This window comes from Ciona intestinalis, chromosome 1, assembly GCF_000224145.3.
Source record: "Ciona intestinalis chromosome 1, KH, whole genome shotgun sequence".
NCBI classification, from domain to species: domain Eukaryota; kingdom Metazoa; phylum Chordata; class Ascidiacea; order Phlebobranchia; family Cionidae; genus Ciona; species Ciona intestinalis.
The window spans coordinates 4,976,503-4,992,286 of record NC_020166.2 but is presented as its reverse complement, the minus strand read 5'-3'; the positions used below and the strand labels follow the sequence as shown (position 1 = coordinate 4,992,286).

At 34.9% G+C, this 15,784-nt stretch overlaps 1 protein-coding gene and 1 long non-coding RNA gene across 3 annotated transcripts; both read right to left on the bottom strand.

Annotated features, from left to right (window-relative positions):
* Positions 1 to 2,395: 2,395 nt before the first annotated feature.
* On the bottom strand, positions 2,396 to 3,443 carry LOC100178247. The gene is made up of 3 exons (XR_182020.4): positions 3,319 to 3,443; positions 2,917 to 2,945; positions 2,396 to 2,528 (listed from the first exon to the last, which is right to left on the bottom strand). It is a non-coding gene; the product is annotated as an uncharacterized LOC100178247 (long non-coding RNA).
* Positions 3,444 to 6,897: 3,454 nt separating this feature from the next.
* On the bottom strand, positions 6,898 to 14,640 carry LOC100175940 (chromatin assembly factor 1 subunit A-A). 2 transcript variants are annotated; one of them, XM_026834556.1, is made up of 15 exons: positions 14,533 to 14,640; positions 14,214 to 14,325; positions 13,843 to 13,994; positions 12,715 to 12,881; positions 11,623 to 12,488; positions 11,093 to 11,242; positions 10,647 to 10,802; positions 9,984 to 10,154; positions 9,693 to 9,852; positions 9,341 to 9,524; positions 8,740 to 8,873; positions 8,394 to 8,583; positions 7,883 to 8,053; positions 7,423 to 7,571; positions 6,898 to 7,289 (listed from the first exon to the last, which is right to left on the bottom strand). In XM_026834556.1, exons 5-15 carry the CDS (start codon positions 11,752 to 11,754, stop codon positions 7,087 to 7,089), a joined length of 1,800 nt encoding a protein of 599 aa, XP_026690357.1. In that variant the 5' UTR covers positions 11,755 to 12,488; positions 12,715 to 12,881; positions 13,843 to 13,994; positions 14,214 to 14,325; positions 14,533 to 14,640; the 3' UTR covers positions 6,898 to 7,086. The 2 variants fall into 2 exon arrangements, with proteins under 2 accessions (XP_026690357.1, XP_002120045.1); XM_002120009.4 differs by having other exon boundaries at positions 8,394 to 8,550.
* Between the last annotated feature and the right edge of the window lie 1,144 nt (positions 14,641 to 15,784).

The following is a 15,784-nucleotide window of genomic DNA, read 5'->3' as shown; positions in this document are numbered from 1 at the left end:
TACATCTCATCTTTAAATATGAAGAGAGGGATATCAGCTAAACGAAAGTTTTTTAGAATCGTAGTTTGGTCACACAAATTGCCACCAACAAAGACAAAAAATATAATATGGTTTTAAACAGACATAAATATAATATAGTACAATGGGGGAAGATGGGACACTTAAACACATATTGCCAAATATTTCCAAAATCAAAATAGATGACGGTTTTTGGGTAATACCACGAATTAGTACTATCATTCCTTTATTAATTAACAACAATTTAATAAAAATATAATAAAACACATGAGGAGCTATTTAGCGATCCGCGCAACAAGTGAAATTTTACAAATTCGAAAACACACAGAATAAGATGGGACAGTTTAAAATCATTGTTAATTTTGATTATTAAGTGTATTTATAAATAGGAACATACGTAAATAACACGAAGTAATACTGTACGCTTTGAAAATTAAGTCAAAAAATTATTTTTCTTGCCCTACTGCTATAGTTTTTAACATGTTACCTATACATTATATTATTGCATAACAATTGGTATTGTTTGAACGACAATGGGTAATGTTCGAACATCAATGGATAAATATTGTATCCTACAAATGCATAAAGTTTTTATTTTTGCTACAAATTGGGTATTACTACTCTGTTTTTGGCACAAGCCACTTTTCATAAATTATCACCAAGTGCAAATAACCAAATTTCAAATATATTTTCAAAATATTATCTTTTTATTATATCAGTATTTTAAAGTTAAATAACCCCAGAGGTATAAATTACTAAATTAAAAGCAAACCTTTCAATGTTTGGCAATAAAAACATACAAAACTACAATGGGGGGGATGATGGGACTCTAAATTGAAATATATTTACATTAGCAGTATTCTGCAACTTGTAGTTAACCTACCGAATTTAACAGGCTGTGCTAGTTTCTTTGCCATGTAAACTTCATATATATAACGTTAAACCGATATTTTTTTGTTGTTTTTATCTCAAATTAAAGTCTTATTGACCCCTGCCTATTTTCTTCATGCTTATAACTTAGCGTTTTTTTACAAAACTAGAACTAGTTTTCAAGACAAAATCAAACTGTACGAAATATTCAAGGTTGTTTTATGAAGCTATGAAACTAGTTTATTCGTTCGCACACGCAAACTGTGTCTTGCCCAAGCACACATACGCCCACAATAGTAGCAACGTCGAGCCTTGAACCCATTACCTCTACGTTACAGGCAGGCGCGCTAACCATTATGCCAGGCTGGACAATTTATCACAATAAACGTATTTGGTTTTAGCAGTATTCTTATAAGCTTCGTTATTAAAGTAACAGAGTTTAACTGGATTCAAAATTAATTACTTTTCTACCTTTTAAACCCACGATTTCTTGAGCGCTTCTAACTGTAGTTGCCGCGGACCACAATTCTCGCCTTTCAAACCACGATTGCCGCTGTCGTGATATATTCGTTCCGACTAATATATTTGTACCGGGCGCTATTGCGCATGCGCAGTAGGTCAGAACAAACACAATACGAGCTCTAATAAATACCTACCGGCTTAAAAACGTTCCAAGGCAAGGTTCCAGACCTACTTCGCATGCCCACCCTACTATAGTAGTATAGTAGGGTGGGGGAGACGGGAAATCTTTGGCATATACTATTCAAATATTCTAGTCGTGTTTTAAACAATTAACAAAGATCTATGGGAGTCGTGAGAATACACATTTATAATTATTTGATTTTTTTGTTTACCACCAAATGGGACGAGAATATCCCATCTTCCCCCACCCTTACTATATATTTATACTTTTAGGCCTACAGTATTATTCGACAAAATTTTCTTAGTTTTATGTACATAAGAAAACTATGAGATATGTACATAAGAAAAAAATGGCAGTAGTTCATATGTCCTTAAATTAGCTAACTAGCGACACAGGTGTGTGTGCCAGCTAAAAAAATAGACCTTGTTTTTTGGAAAAAATGATACAAAACTAAATTTTGAATTTTAATGATGTCATCAAATTCTGAATGATGTCTTTAGAAACCCTGTATTTATGTGCAATTTGGGATTTGGGGCAAATATTTCTAAAGAATCTATTGCAAAGTTAATTCTTGGTTAGTTTATTATTCCTAACTAAAAGTTTTTTTAACAGATGACGTCAAAAATATCAATTACGTCACTTAACTTGATGACGTCATATGTAGAAAGATGTTTTCGCTAAATTCTCGCTAAAAAACATTTGTTGGACACTTTTCTTACTGGTGAATTCTTTTTTCCGTACTTTCAAATTTTAGCAAGTCATACATCTATTGACAATATAAAATAAAGTCATTAACCCTCAGTCCGTATATGAACATGAGTTATTTCAAGTCGCTTATAGATATCCCGTAGAACACAACAAATGAGGCAGATGCATTTATTTTGTGTATATATTTATTGTGTGTGTTTTTTTCCATGCAATAACACGTAACAACTGGCGGTCGTCGTGTCTATTTAAGCCTGCATAAGAGCGTCGATTTCAGCAATCGTGGCAGAATCTGTAGAAGACAACTTTGCTAATTACAATAAACTTCGGTACATTTTTTAACATACGAATAAAAGTAGCTTACGTGGCGGGACAAAACGGGTGTCTATTTTACAACAACACGTGTTCGCTTACGAGTTACCACATAAGCAACTTTCTATAGGTCTCTAGGTGTTTTATTTTCTGTATGGCTGACGATTTAGACATTGCCGTTAAGTGTCTTGCTCAAGGACACAACCACATTATGGTAGAAGCGCAGAGGACCAAAAAATACAAGCGCTATAATCAATGTCACCAAATCATTTATCTCGCCTGACGTTGATTTCGCCCATTTGATTAAATAAAAAACATTATGAGCAGGCGATTATGACAATATTCGACTACGTTACGTCATCACTTACCGATATCTTGAACCGCTTCTTCAATTTCCCTGAAAGGTTAAGATTTAAAATTCATACTTAAGTTCATGTTTTTAGAAATAAATGATACTAGTTCATACGTCATTATCCCAAAATACTTTCGTTTAACGGTATAGGGTAATATAAATATAGTTATTGCCTACAGAAACTGAATCAGATGGCATTTTCAGCAATACGAATATACGATAACGTGAGGGTAATATATATAGGCAAGCTCCAAAATGCTTCGCCATATGGAACCTCGGCACGCATATTAAATAGAATGACTGACACCGCATATGCAAAACTTATCGAATAGGAAAAGTTAGATACTAGGCGAGGGTGATTAATAATAACTGTGCGATACTGAGGTACATTACAAAAACCTAATTGTTTCTAACTTACGTTTGATCCCACGCTCTGCGGCGGCGACGCACACGACGTCTTCCATACCCGTTCCACGGAACATCTGCAGTGATGAGCTCTGAGCAAGCAATGAGAACCAGCAAGAGAATAAGTTTGCTATTCATTTTCGAGTTTAGTAATCAACCTCTGCACTCACTAGCTTATAAAGCATTGAAAAGGAAAAAACAATCTAATAGAGGATGCTTACAATGAATTAAAAGATTTGCTCATTTCCCTGAAAGACTGGGTTCAGTCAGTTCGTTGCTTAGTGTATTACGCAGAAATTGTCAACTAAGCGAGCACGTTTCTTCTGGAGTGTAGAACTATGGAGTAAAATGGACATTGTTGGCACATAATATACAAAATTTTCTAATCGTTTTTTTTTAAGTTAACAACGCTCTAGAGTCGTGAGAGGCTGGTGTATATAGTAGGGTGGGGGAAGATGGGACGCCTTTAGCACATAATAGCTTAATATCCTGGTCGTGTTTTAAACAATTAACAACGGTCTGTGGAAGTCGCGAAGATACCGTTTTAAAACTTTTTAATTGTTCTTTGTTTATTACCAAATGAGACGAGAAAATAGAATAAAAAGGTGTCCCATCTCCCCCAACCCTACTATAATGATGTAAATCTTTTTTGTTTACTTTTTTTTGCCGAATGAGACAGTAAAAGACAATGAAAACATGGACCGTTTTATCTTAAGCTATTATATATTTTGTTTTTTGCAGAGGCTGATGACTCTAGTAGTTGGCGAACCATATTTTTCTTTGGTATACTTTTAGTTAGACTTGATATATTTTCTGCTGTGTACTTAGCAGTTTGTCTTTGGCCACGTACGCCGTTGAACATTTCTATAGAATAGTGTGGATACACATCACTGCGGGATTGGCAATTTCTGTTTAATCTGTCTGTGAAATTTAACGCCGCAGTCGTCGCCCTGTGCATAATCTTTATTCTATCTCTATGTTTCCTTTATTGGGATCAAAACAGCGAGTGAAGGAATCTTCCAGACGAAGATCACACTGTACACGACGAACAACAAATTTAATATGTTTAACGTCGTGGCACAGCAGTGGTTAGCACGCCTGTATCTAGCTCAGACGTTTTAAAACACGATCATGATAGTTAGAGATCTTTTGCTTTTTGTGTGCTATACCCGGCAGTACTATATACATCGAAGTGAAAACTTACTGTGCATCACAGAAATAAAAAAGAGTAGAACGCGCAACTGCCCAAAACCGTGACATATTCTTTTTTCTATTCACGTGACCACCAACTCCCCCATTTCCCTTCGTCTCCATTGTAAAAGATGGGCGCATGGTAGTTTTAGGAAGTTTTAGTTGTTTATTTCAAAAACTACACCAGCTATTCAAGTTTATTGGGCCAGTTTAGTTATTTGGTAGGTTAACGCTTACAGTTTACCACTTTTTAGGAAATTTAATTATTTAATAATTTTAATTAAAAACCTTCAAGCAAACTGTTTGTTAGAAATATTTGTATATTAGAAAATAGTTGTTTTACCTTATAACTTTAAATCAAGTCAAAAAATTAAGAAAAACTAAATAAAACGCCCTCGAATCCATCGACTACAATAGTAAACGGGAACGACCCGCAAAAGAGAGAGAGTGTATCATGCTCTCTCCTTTGCCGACGTTGGAGATGCGCGTTCTATTCTTTTTTATTTCTGTGCTGTGCATGCAATCGACTCTTAAAAACACAACGGTTCACGCAAAACATAAAGATCATGAAAATATAAAACAGTAAAGTACCATACGAACACATCATTACAACATATCATTACACAATATAAAAACCTACAGAACTACAATGCGGGTTAAGATGCCACTCCCAGTTGCAATATATTTACAATAACAGTATTCGGCAACTTGATAGTTAACCTACCGAATTCAACCGGCTGTGTATACAACGTTAAGCTGATATTTTTTGTTGTTTTTTATCTCAAATTAAAGCCATATTGACCCCTGCCTGTTTTCCTCATGTTTATATCTCTTTTTTTCACAAAACTAAAACTAGTTTATGAGACAAAATCAAACTGTACGAAATATTTAGGGTTGTTTTATAAAGCTATGAAACTAGCTTAATCGTTCGAACTACAAAATTTTAAGCGTCCCATCTTCCCCACCCTACTATATGACTTTAGGGGTAATATTACGAATTAGCACGATTAAACTTGTATTTTTGGAGGGGGGGTTATTATTATTTTATTTTATTTACGTGTATTCCTAATAAAAAACTCATTTGTTAATCAAAAGTAAAATAAAATTTAAATTGCCCCCTGTGCGTTTTCGAATTGGTAAGTTCTGTTGTGCGAATCGTTAAATACTAAATTCTCGTGTGTTTTAATATATATTTTTGAATTGCTGTCAATTTATAAACGTATGTAGCCTACTAATTCTTGGTGTTACCCAAAAACCGTCATTGTATTTTGATTTTATATTGGGCAATATATGCTTAAGCGTCCCATATCCCCCACCCTACTATATATGATTTGAATTACCCATAAGGTAGAAAGTAATGAAATAAAACTGTAGAGTTTGGCAACAAAAACCATTTAACTGAAAAAGTGGGGCAATACGGGACAAAGAAATAAAAGACTTAATAATAATAGTGTTGTACAAATGGTGGGTAACTTACTGAAATTAACAGCCTCTACTAATCTGTTTGCCACGTAGGCGTAAACTTTATATATATAACTTAGTTTTTCTTACAAAGCTAAAACCAATTTTATGAGATAAAACCAAACTGCGCAAAATATTTCAGCCCATTTTTTATTAAACTACGATACTGGATTAATGATTCAAACTCCTAAATAAACCTCTATAATTAATATGCTTTTTAAACCATTGAAAAAATGTATTATCGTTTAACACCGAATATTATTACTTTACAACAATTTTAACTGCCTTTGCCGCGTACTTTATTGAACTGTAAGAATACTGTCCAGTGATACTTTAACGTTTGTTTCGTCCATCCTCAAATGGGTACCCGTAAGAGATTTAAAAAATCCTGTAACCCCACCCTACTTTACCTTCTGTTCGCTTACAATAATTGCACCTGTGTCAACTAGTTTGTGACAGCAACTGAACCACCGGCGCCGTGGCAAAGTGGTTAGCGCGCATGCATGAAACCGAGAAGTAATGGCTTCAAGCCTCGCCGCTGCCACCATTGTGGGCGTATGTGTCCTTGAGCAAGACACTTAACAGCAATTGCTCCAACCCAGTGGTCACTAATGGGTTGTACAAGTTATCAGCCATACCTAACCCCCCCTAATAAAAGTCACCCACAAAGTAACCAGTTATCAGCCATACCTAACCCCCCCTAATAAAAGTCACCCACAAAGTAACATACATGGTAACTCGTAAGATGGCACGAGGTGTTAAACCCGTGTGATAACGACTGTCGTTTTCCGGGCAGTTACAAACATTACATACAAAATTGTCTCCAAAACAATATTTTATTCGACCTGGTTAAAATTTATGAAAAGAATTGTTTGCTAATCCCGATAAAGGATAGACAAATATTTATATTGACTCGCCGGTTGCATCAAATGAAATAATGTCCTAGCATTTTGTGATTATTTATTAAACGATCTGTTTTTACGCGTCTTGACTGGACTCCGGTTTAATGCATCCGCCAAATTGTGCTTTTGTTTGGTGGGCTTTTGTTTTCTGAGTGAATTTTTCGCACCATTATAAAACACGCTATTGGATTACATTAACATTTGAGTATGCAATATCTATATATTTTTCATAGTTTTTCAAAAGTAAAAGCATTCGATAATTGCGACCGAATAGATACGGTCGTGCGAGCAGACTCAAGTGGTGGTGCATCTTCGAAATCATCTGTCACAAGAGGGAGTGAGACAGCGCACCGTTGAAGAGCATCTTTATGGAAGGGGCCGATGTTTCTTTCCACAGCTTCTAACACCGCTTGCAGCGCCTTTGCATACGCTGCATGAAAAAAAAAACATGTTAAATGCCCTAAACATTACATAAAATACTCAAACTATATACTAGTTTGGAGATAAACCGAACCAACCACAAACTAAAAAAAACGTGTTTTGTAACAAGAATACGCCCATACCTCCATCATTCTTATAAAACATGCAATTGTTGGCGCAAGTGTTCGGGTTGGTATCCCAGAATGTTAAGCCACACATGCAAAGTGGTGGAAGCTCGATTTTGTTTTGTTCAACTCTTTCTTTAAGCTGGTTACGAATTGCAGCAGAAAATCTAATTAGGAAAACAGTAGTTTGATCAATAAAATGCACACGTGTAAGGACGAGTCTGAAATTAGTTAAAAATCGGGCAATTGACATCATAGGTGTAACATGAGGGGGCATGGGTGAAATTTCACTTCAACTTTTACACAAATAATATTACATTATTTTGCAAACAAGTTTGAAGTCCAAAATAGCTTCCATTTTACATGACTCTATACTAAACCAAGGGAAAATTTCACACTAAATGAATAAAACAGTCCAAAAGAACACAGGAATTTTAGATTCATTTGTAGAACGAATAAACTTTCAATTAAATCTCACCTTTGTTGTTTCTGTTGCTTCTTTTCCTCCTTCTCTTTCCTCTTCCTCATCTTACTCTCTTTCTTTATCTCATCTCTCTTCAATTGTTCAGTTACCACGGCAACAGCCTCTACTTGATGACGAGACTTTTCTTCAAGTTCTTTACGCTGTCGTTCTTTCTCCGATTTCAAGCTTTAGTAAAAAAAACTATATTAATGTGGGGTAAGATGGGATATCATTAGCATTAAAATCCCATATTTTCTGATCAGGTTTAGAACAAGAGAAAGAGAACATCTCACTCCACCATACTATATATATATTTTTTGACAAAACAAAAATGTAATTTCATATTTGATATGGAACATATTTAAACTGTAAGACACATTTGGGAACTATGTATTATTAAAAAAATACACATTCTCACCAACAAATTTGAATAAAAGTTTAGACATTCTATTTTGTAAGGGTGAGGTCTTGCAAGACAATACAGTTGGCATATTCTTCCTAAGTTTAGACATAAACAATGACTCACATATTCACTCGTTGTTTATGTTCTTTCATGCGTAGCATCTCTCGAGCTCTCTCACGTTCTGCATCAGCGAACACACGACGTGACATCCATCGAGCACGCTCTGAAGCTTTCTTTGCATTAATTTCTACAACTCCTGGTCGGAGTATCGGAGGTGCTTCTGTGAAAGGTTGCATAACACATGACGTCACACCTAATCCAAAAGTTGGTGGATGTCACCGTTAGCACCCCTAACAAGCTCATTCATGAAACCTAACTTTCCCTAGAAATTGTGCCCAAACACCTCATTTTTGCAAAATAATAAACTTTAAAAGAAATGCAACAATAAGTTACATTAAATATAACAAACCTTTGTTTTCGATCGATGCCAGCTCCCTGCGTGGAACGGGGTACTCTGTGGGGTGAGGGAAATCCCCAGTTGATCTTGTTGCCCTGGTAACCACAACCCCAGTTGTCACTTCTTCCACGGGGGTAATATTTTCACTGAAATAGTGAAAAAATATGAGAAAAAAGTCTGTGCTAAAAACTTGGTAGAACTGCATTTTAAATAGAATCTATTAGCCATGTGTTTTATTTTTTATACACAAAATAAAAACAAAACAAGCTAAGTATTGCTTAAGGAAATGCATTTGTTGTGCTATTCTACAGCGTAATACATTCTAGGACCTGAGATTTAGTTGGCTTATTACCCCAAAGTCTTAGTATTAAGGCCGACATTATAAAGAATCCCTGGGAGACTAATAGGTTGGAACTTGGAGCAGTTAGGTGTCAGGCCCCAGGACACCACTCCACACTGGTAGCAACGACCAGTCTTGAATCTGTAACCTATGGGTTAAAGGCAGACATGCTAATGACTGTGTTAATATGTATATACAGCAAGTTTAAGTGACAAACAAATCATTTATTTCTATGAAAATACAAAGTAACAATAGTTTTAAAACATGCTCCACCTTTTCCATTGTTCTTTGTTTAGTTTGAAATGCACTGTGTGTGGTGTGTGCGATGATGCGTGACCAGGTAGGTTCTCTATTTGCTCTTGCTCCCTATCTAGTGGTTGGTTTGTTTCATCAATCGTACAGTTTGTTGAAAGCAGAGTTTGCAACAGATCTGTTCGAACAGGTTTTCTTGTGGGATCTGTACATGTAAAAAATCTGTTTTTTAAAAGGTAAATTCTACACGAGGGCTATTTATTTGTAAGTATTTTATTAGCAACAACGGCAGTAAAAAGCGTTTGAGATTCTGTTATTTATTATGAATTTTATAACAAACTCAATAAATTCTTTTTTGTAATTTTATAACAACCTGTAATTGATTCTTGTAGTGACGCAAGTGCGACATCGTGTGGTGCTAAGACAGCAGGTATCGTTTGTACAGTTTCATTTAACGCTGAATTACCATTTGGTATGTCAGTATTTTGCTCACTAATAGAAACATGGGAATCGTGAATTCGTGTTGAAGATTTCTGTTAAAAATAAAAAAATGATTATACATGTAAATATTTAATGCTGAAAAAAAAGAAAAAAAATCTATTTTAAAACAACAAAGATAAATTTTACGAACACTGTTCTATTTAAATTTTTTTTTTAAATTTACGTCTCTTGATGCTCCGACACCCCAAACTCCACCAGGCAGGGGGGTTTCCCTATCCTGCAACTCTTTGCTTCCTCTAGTGTTAGGGACAATTAGTTTTTCAGCAAGTTTTTGTCGAGCAATTCTTCTTTGGTTGGAAGTTTCATCTGACTTCAAATCAAGTTCCGCTCCAACCTGGAATAAAATTTATGATGAAAACTGAATCATTATTTTACGCAGAGCTGTTATTTTTACTACAACAGCATGTTGCTTAACAACTGATAACACAGCAAGCCACTAAGCCAGCAACCAATAATCAAACACAGTAATTTCATACAATTACAATGTAATATTTGCCGAATTTAGTAATAATTGACATGAAATATGGATATTCCAAAAATAATTCCATCAGCATTTTTAAAGCAAAAAAATCAGCAAAACCTACGGTCCGTAGGCTACGGAAGGCACGTTTAACTACACATCACATGTTTAAGAACTACCGTACTATTTGAACTAGTGAAAGCAGCTATCTAGTTTATAGACAGAAAAAAGCAGAAACAACTAATGACTCCTAAGCTCCATAGCTATTTGCAACAACATATGGTGTAAACTCCTTGGGTGTTGGGGTAATAAGTCAACTCCAACCAAAACACAGATACGAAGGGTCCCTTGGTATGCCATTTTTACCTTTGTATTAGAAGCACTGAGTTGAGCACTTGAGGTTATTTTTCCACTTCCATCTATTGTTATCGGGTTAACATTGTACGAACATCGATTTTTCTTCGGAGTTGATCTTTCTGCAGCAGAGGCGCTTCTGTGGAGGACCTCGCGTTCCTCTTCCATCTGAAAGATAAAACAAAAGCGTTAGATGTGCATGTGGTGATATGCCACAACAACAAGGACATTGTCAGTTTTTCTAGTTTTACATGTCAAGTTGGAAAACACAAGCATAAATCTTTATTCATTATGAGAGACAATAGGAAATTATGTTATGCATTGTCCAAAAACTCTTGAGTAACATTTTGACAGGATATTTGAAATAACCTAACTGTGAATGTAAGTTATTTTTTAAATAATTTACATTCAGCCGCTCATCACAGCATAAGGAAAGACAAAAATAGAAAACCACCAACCTTCTCTGACTGTGCTTGATCTATATTTCTCCTTTGCAAGTTAGCAGCACGTACAACACGCTTCTGTGTAATACGCTGAAACTTTATTAATCGCTCAGCTAAGGCCAAGTTTGTTGCGTTTATTCTTTCTTCTTCAAAATAAGCATTGTGCTAGAATAAACAAAATATCAAATTAAGATTAATGCAAGCAGCAGGCTGTATATATTATATATATATACATAATACTGTAAACTAGCGTGTTTTTGCATGGTCTTACAGTCAATGTGATGACTAAACTGAAAAGTTTATTTTGGCGCTAAGGATATTTGTTACAATCATATTTATGTGGATTGCGGTCTGAGACTACATTTTTGGGGCAGATTCGCAACGATTTTTGTGTTAACTTATCACGGTTTAATATGTCAGTATTGATTGCAAACAACCTGTGCGCCCTTTTTTTTAAACATTAGAAAAATTGAGCACAGTAGAGTAGTGTGGTGATGTCAAAAAGTATAGGAATAAAAAGCAGTATAAACTAAAAATGTAGAAACCTCAGCTTCATTCCCAGCAGCACAGGGTTGTATTTCAATCCAAACTCCATCAGGAACAACTGGCTCAGGTCGGATTCCAATCACGTCTAAATTAACGAGGGGTATTCTCTTTGAATGACGGATTGGAGACATGTTTGACCCTAAAGCAAACTTTTCTCGCTAAATGAATTGTATAATGTAAGCTTTTTATTTACTGGGTATATTATATAGTGCGCTGGCTACAAGCAGTTTCCGCATATATACTTGGTAATGTTTTGTTAAAAAAACGTGTAAACGATTACATTTTTTACAATTAAGAATCTTAGCGTTTTTAGTAAAATTTAAAAATTATCTTTCAAAACAAACCGCTGAGGCAAAAAATCCCCTGTGAATTTCGTGCTCTGCTAAACAAGCGGATTCAAAAACATAAAAATCCGAAAAAATTAAAGTAACGGTTTCGTTCCCAAGATATCTGTGTTATCATTGTCCAGTAAAATTACAATATTGCGGCTTTATACTGTACCAAATTAATGTTTGAAAGATGGTTTATTCATATTTTTACTTTGCATGGTGAATAAATAGAAATTAGGTGGGCGCTACAAGTTATATTGTAATGACGGTTGTAATTTAAATGATATCAAATGTACACGAAGAAATAGAAATTAAAACTGAGGTGATAGTTTCATCTCTTCCATGAATAGTTTAGCCTGTCGACAAAATTAGTTGCAGAAATCGCTTATAAACTGAGCCACCAATCGTTCAAACATCGGGCCTGCCCAGTCTCCAGGTGGTGCTAAAAAAACCCGATCCATATCATTTGTCATGTCAGTAAGGGTTCTTTGGAGAATTCCACGCTCGTTGACTGGTACAACACCAATGGCGTAAATCTAAAATTCGGAAAAAGGTTAAAAAATGGAGTAGGTATACGGTGGTTTTTAAAATACAGTCGGCTAATATGCACATATATAAGTGACTTCAGTATAATATGCCGCACTTACTCGTACTGTGTGCCTTTTTGGCCAATACAGTTCTCTTATGTCATTGTTCTAAACCATTGGTAAATGAACTGTCTATATACAGGAAAACACACAGTACCCAACAAACATTACTTACCATAACGTCCTTCAAATTTCTCAGTCGTTTCGAAATAACTTTAACACCATCATAGCTTCTCCCATCAGTAATAACTAGGAGTACATTTCTAGATCCTGGTCTGTCACCAAGGCGTTCTGTGAAGCTGACTCTAAACGCGTGGCTAAGTGCTCTACCGACGTAGGATCCTGAAAATTGGTAAACTTTAACAAATATTTAACGACTTTCGTTATGGTACTAAATCACCTCCGCGAATAGCTAAAAACTCGTGTGTTTTGATATAGTAGGGTGGGGGGGAGATGGGACACCTTTTCCTTTTATTTTCTCGTTCCATTTGGTAGTAAACAAAGAATCAAAGAATTCTAAAACCGTATCCTCGGGACTTCTATACACCGTTGTTAGTTGTTTAAAACAGGACCAGGATATTTGGATATTATGTGCTAAAGGTGTCCTATCTTCCCCTCAGTACTGTATATATTTTTGAATTGTTGTCAATTAATAAAGGAGTGATAGTTCTAATTCGTTGTATCACCTAAAAAAATGCACTTTGAATTTGGAAACATTGGGCAATGTGCTTAAGTCTTTCATCTTTCCCCACTCTACTATATTCAATCAAAATACACCGTGAATTCTGTTTTTTATTGTTGTTTTGCCAAGCTATATACTTCATCATCGCATGTTTACTCTCAGTCGTCTGTGCCAGTGGTTCACAAAATGCTATGATTAAACCTTAACAACCTAGACACCCCTACCTAAAATAGATACATTGTGTCGTGAGCGGACCAGACATAACTCGTAAGCGTGGGATTAGTATTGCCCTATATAAAGAAGACACGTATGCAAATTGTAATTATTCTAATATTACCATTATGTTTTTACGAGTATCGAGTATATATAGATATTTCGACGTATTTTGTTAATCGGCTGTATTGATAGTGGGTAATCAAAACGAAATGAAACCATTATTTAAATCGTAAACAAAAGTTATGAAAAATAATTCCATTTCAATATCTGTTACTAGGGTAGCTTATATTATATCACACACACAGTATTTTTTCGTATAATGTAGCCATATATATCGTGGAAAGCAATAGCGCTTTTAGTGTACTATTTGAAAAGAGTCTATATAGGATACACAGTCTTAATTACCGTATCCATTATAAGGCATTCCCCACACTTCTTTCCTCTGTAGTCTTTTATTGCCCATCTTTTCGTTTAAGTAAAGTTCTCTTCTTCTGTCAATAAATGTGGAGAACTTGTACATGGAGACCCGGGTTCGAGTTGGGGACGTGTTAAATGAGCTGTTCGGAGAATATTATAAACTTGAGTTAGTCTGAAATATAGTTTATGGTATTTTATGCATTCTTAACATTTTCGTGTGAGGTGTATTAGTACAAATATAACCTAAACGTGGTATTATATATTACATAAACATAAAAACGTTTACTACAAGAGAGAGACATTAATGTTGCTAAAGATATTTTCGAATAAAAATTAACAAAAACATAAACTTTTCTTACTTTATAAGTCGGACCACCAATCTTTTGGCTTCCACAAAATTCGGTTTTCCCATTGACTTCGAAGAGTCGACAGCAACAACAAGGTCCATGTTATCGTAGTTGGCACATTGTCCTGTTAGAATAAAAATAACATTTCTTTGTAGAAACACAGAGTTTGCCCAGTTGTATATCTATAAGTTTGCGTTAAAATATGTATATACCTTTTAATAAGAGGTATTTACTAAACATTGGGATTATTTACTTTGCTACTGACATTTGTAATATAAATTGTAACAGCGATAACTTAAAATATGTCAAAACTACTTATTGAAAAACTTACCGTAGACTTGGGCCACAAACATGAAGGTAAAACATAATGCAACCAGAAACAGTTTCATGTCTTTGTTTTGTAAAAAGTTAAACAAAACGTCGCAGACGATTTTCAGAATAAATTCGATTTAGAGTAACCTCGTTTTTATACTTTTCAAAATCCCAAAATCGTGATTAACTTTAAAAAAAATAGTCGAAAACAGAACTGAGCCAAACTGATAAAATGGACATAAAATATTTACGCAGTTTTTGAGCGAAATCGTGACAGGATTGACGTACTTCGTGACTTTAGATGCACGAAGACATTACGTGGCTGTCGCAAGCAACTTTCGGAGATTGTTTGCCGCTGCAGTATAGCATGTTGAACTGCGGACATACATCATCTCATGTGGTTAGTTGATAAAGAATATTAACGGAATTATATAACCGTATATAACCTCAATCAGCACGACCTTAACACAGCGTTGTTAACTGTTAAATACAACGATAAGGGAATGTGGTATTATATGCTCTTATGGTATTATTTTTTACTCAGGAATAGTTTTTACCCTGTTGTTTTGTTGTTCAATCTCTTCTTTGCAATAATTAATCCATTGCTGTATTCGAAGAGATAAATAAAAAATAATGTAATATTTTTTGTACTATTTATCGATGTAATAACTGTTTTAATGCTTTTCTTTTACCGTTTTGTCTGTATGGAGCGAGGCCCCCTTTTATATGAAAACGAGGCTGTTCTGTGAAATGTTCGCTGTCAGGTTGATCAATGATATGTCACAGACTTTCTGCTCTTTGGCAATAAACAGATACAGTCGGTATTAGTTTGCACATTGCAAGGTCACAGGGTATATTTCTCAGAATAAAACTGCTGAAAATGCCAGCGTTTGGCATTTGTGCATTTTTCTTGTGCAATACATTTAAATATATACCAACAAAAAAATAAAATTTGTGTATTGATTGATATGCTCAAAAGTGATCTAAAGGCACCATCAAAGTTTCAAAATACGTAACAGTTTTTGAAAAAAAATAATTTTAAAACTGCAAATTTAACCGCTAGAGTAAAAAAATGGTCGTGGCGCACTGCATGAGATTTTCCATTAGAAAAAGTCTCACTCTACTTTAATCGTTTCTAGTTTCTAAATAACTTTTTTAAATTAAAATGTTCATTATGTCCTACTAGTACCTGCTGTACCCTATTGTTTTAAAAAGCAAGTTTTTCGTGTTGACATTGGGCTTAAAAATATGTTGCTGAGTCAGCATAATTT

Excerpts from the sequence above, each read along its gene's own strand:
- LOC100175940 (XM_026834556.1), bottom strand. The coding sequence starts at position 11,754 with ATGTCTCCAATCCGTCATTCAAAGAGAATACCCCTCGTTAATTTAGAC. Across the intron at positions 10,803-11,092 it reads ATCAAGCACAGTCAGAGAAG|ATGGAAGAGGAACGCGAGGT; the intron begins GTTGGTGGTTTT and ends TTTATCTTTCAG. Across the intron at positions 8,584-8,739 it reads GGCATCGATCGAAAACAAAG|GTGTGACGTCATGTGTTATG; the intron begins GTTTGTTATATT and ends CTTTTGGATTAG.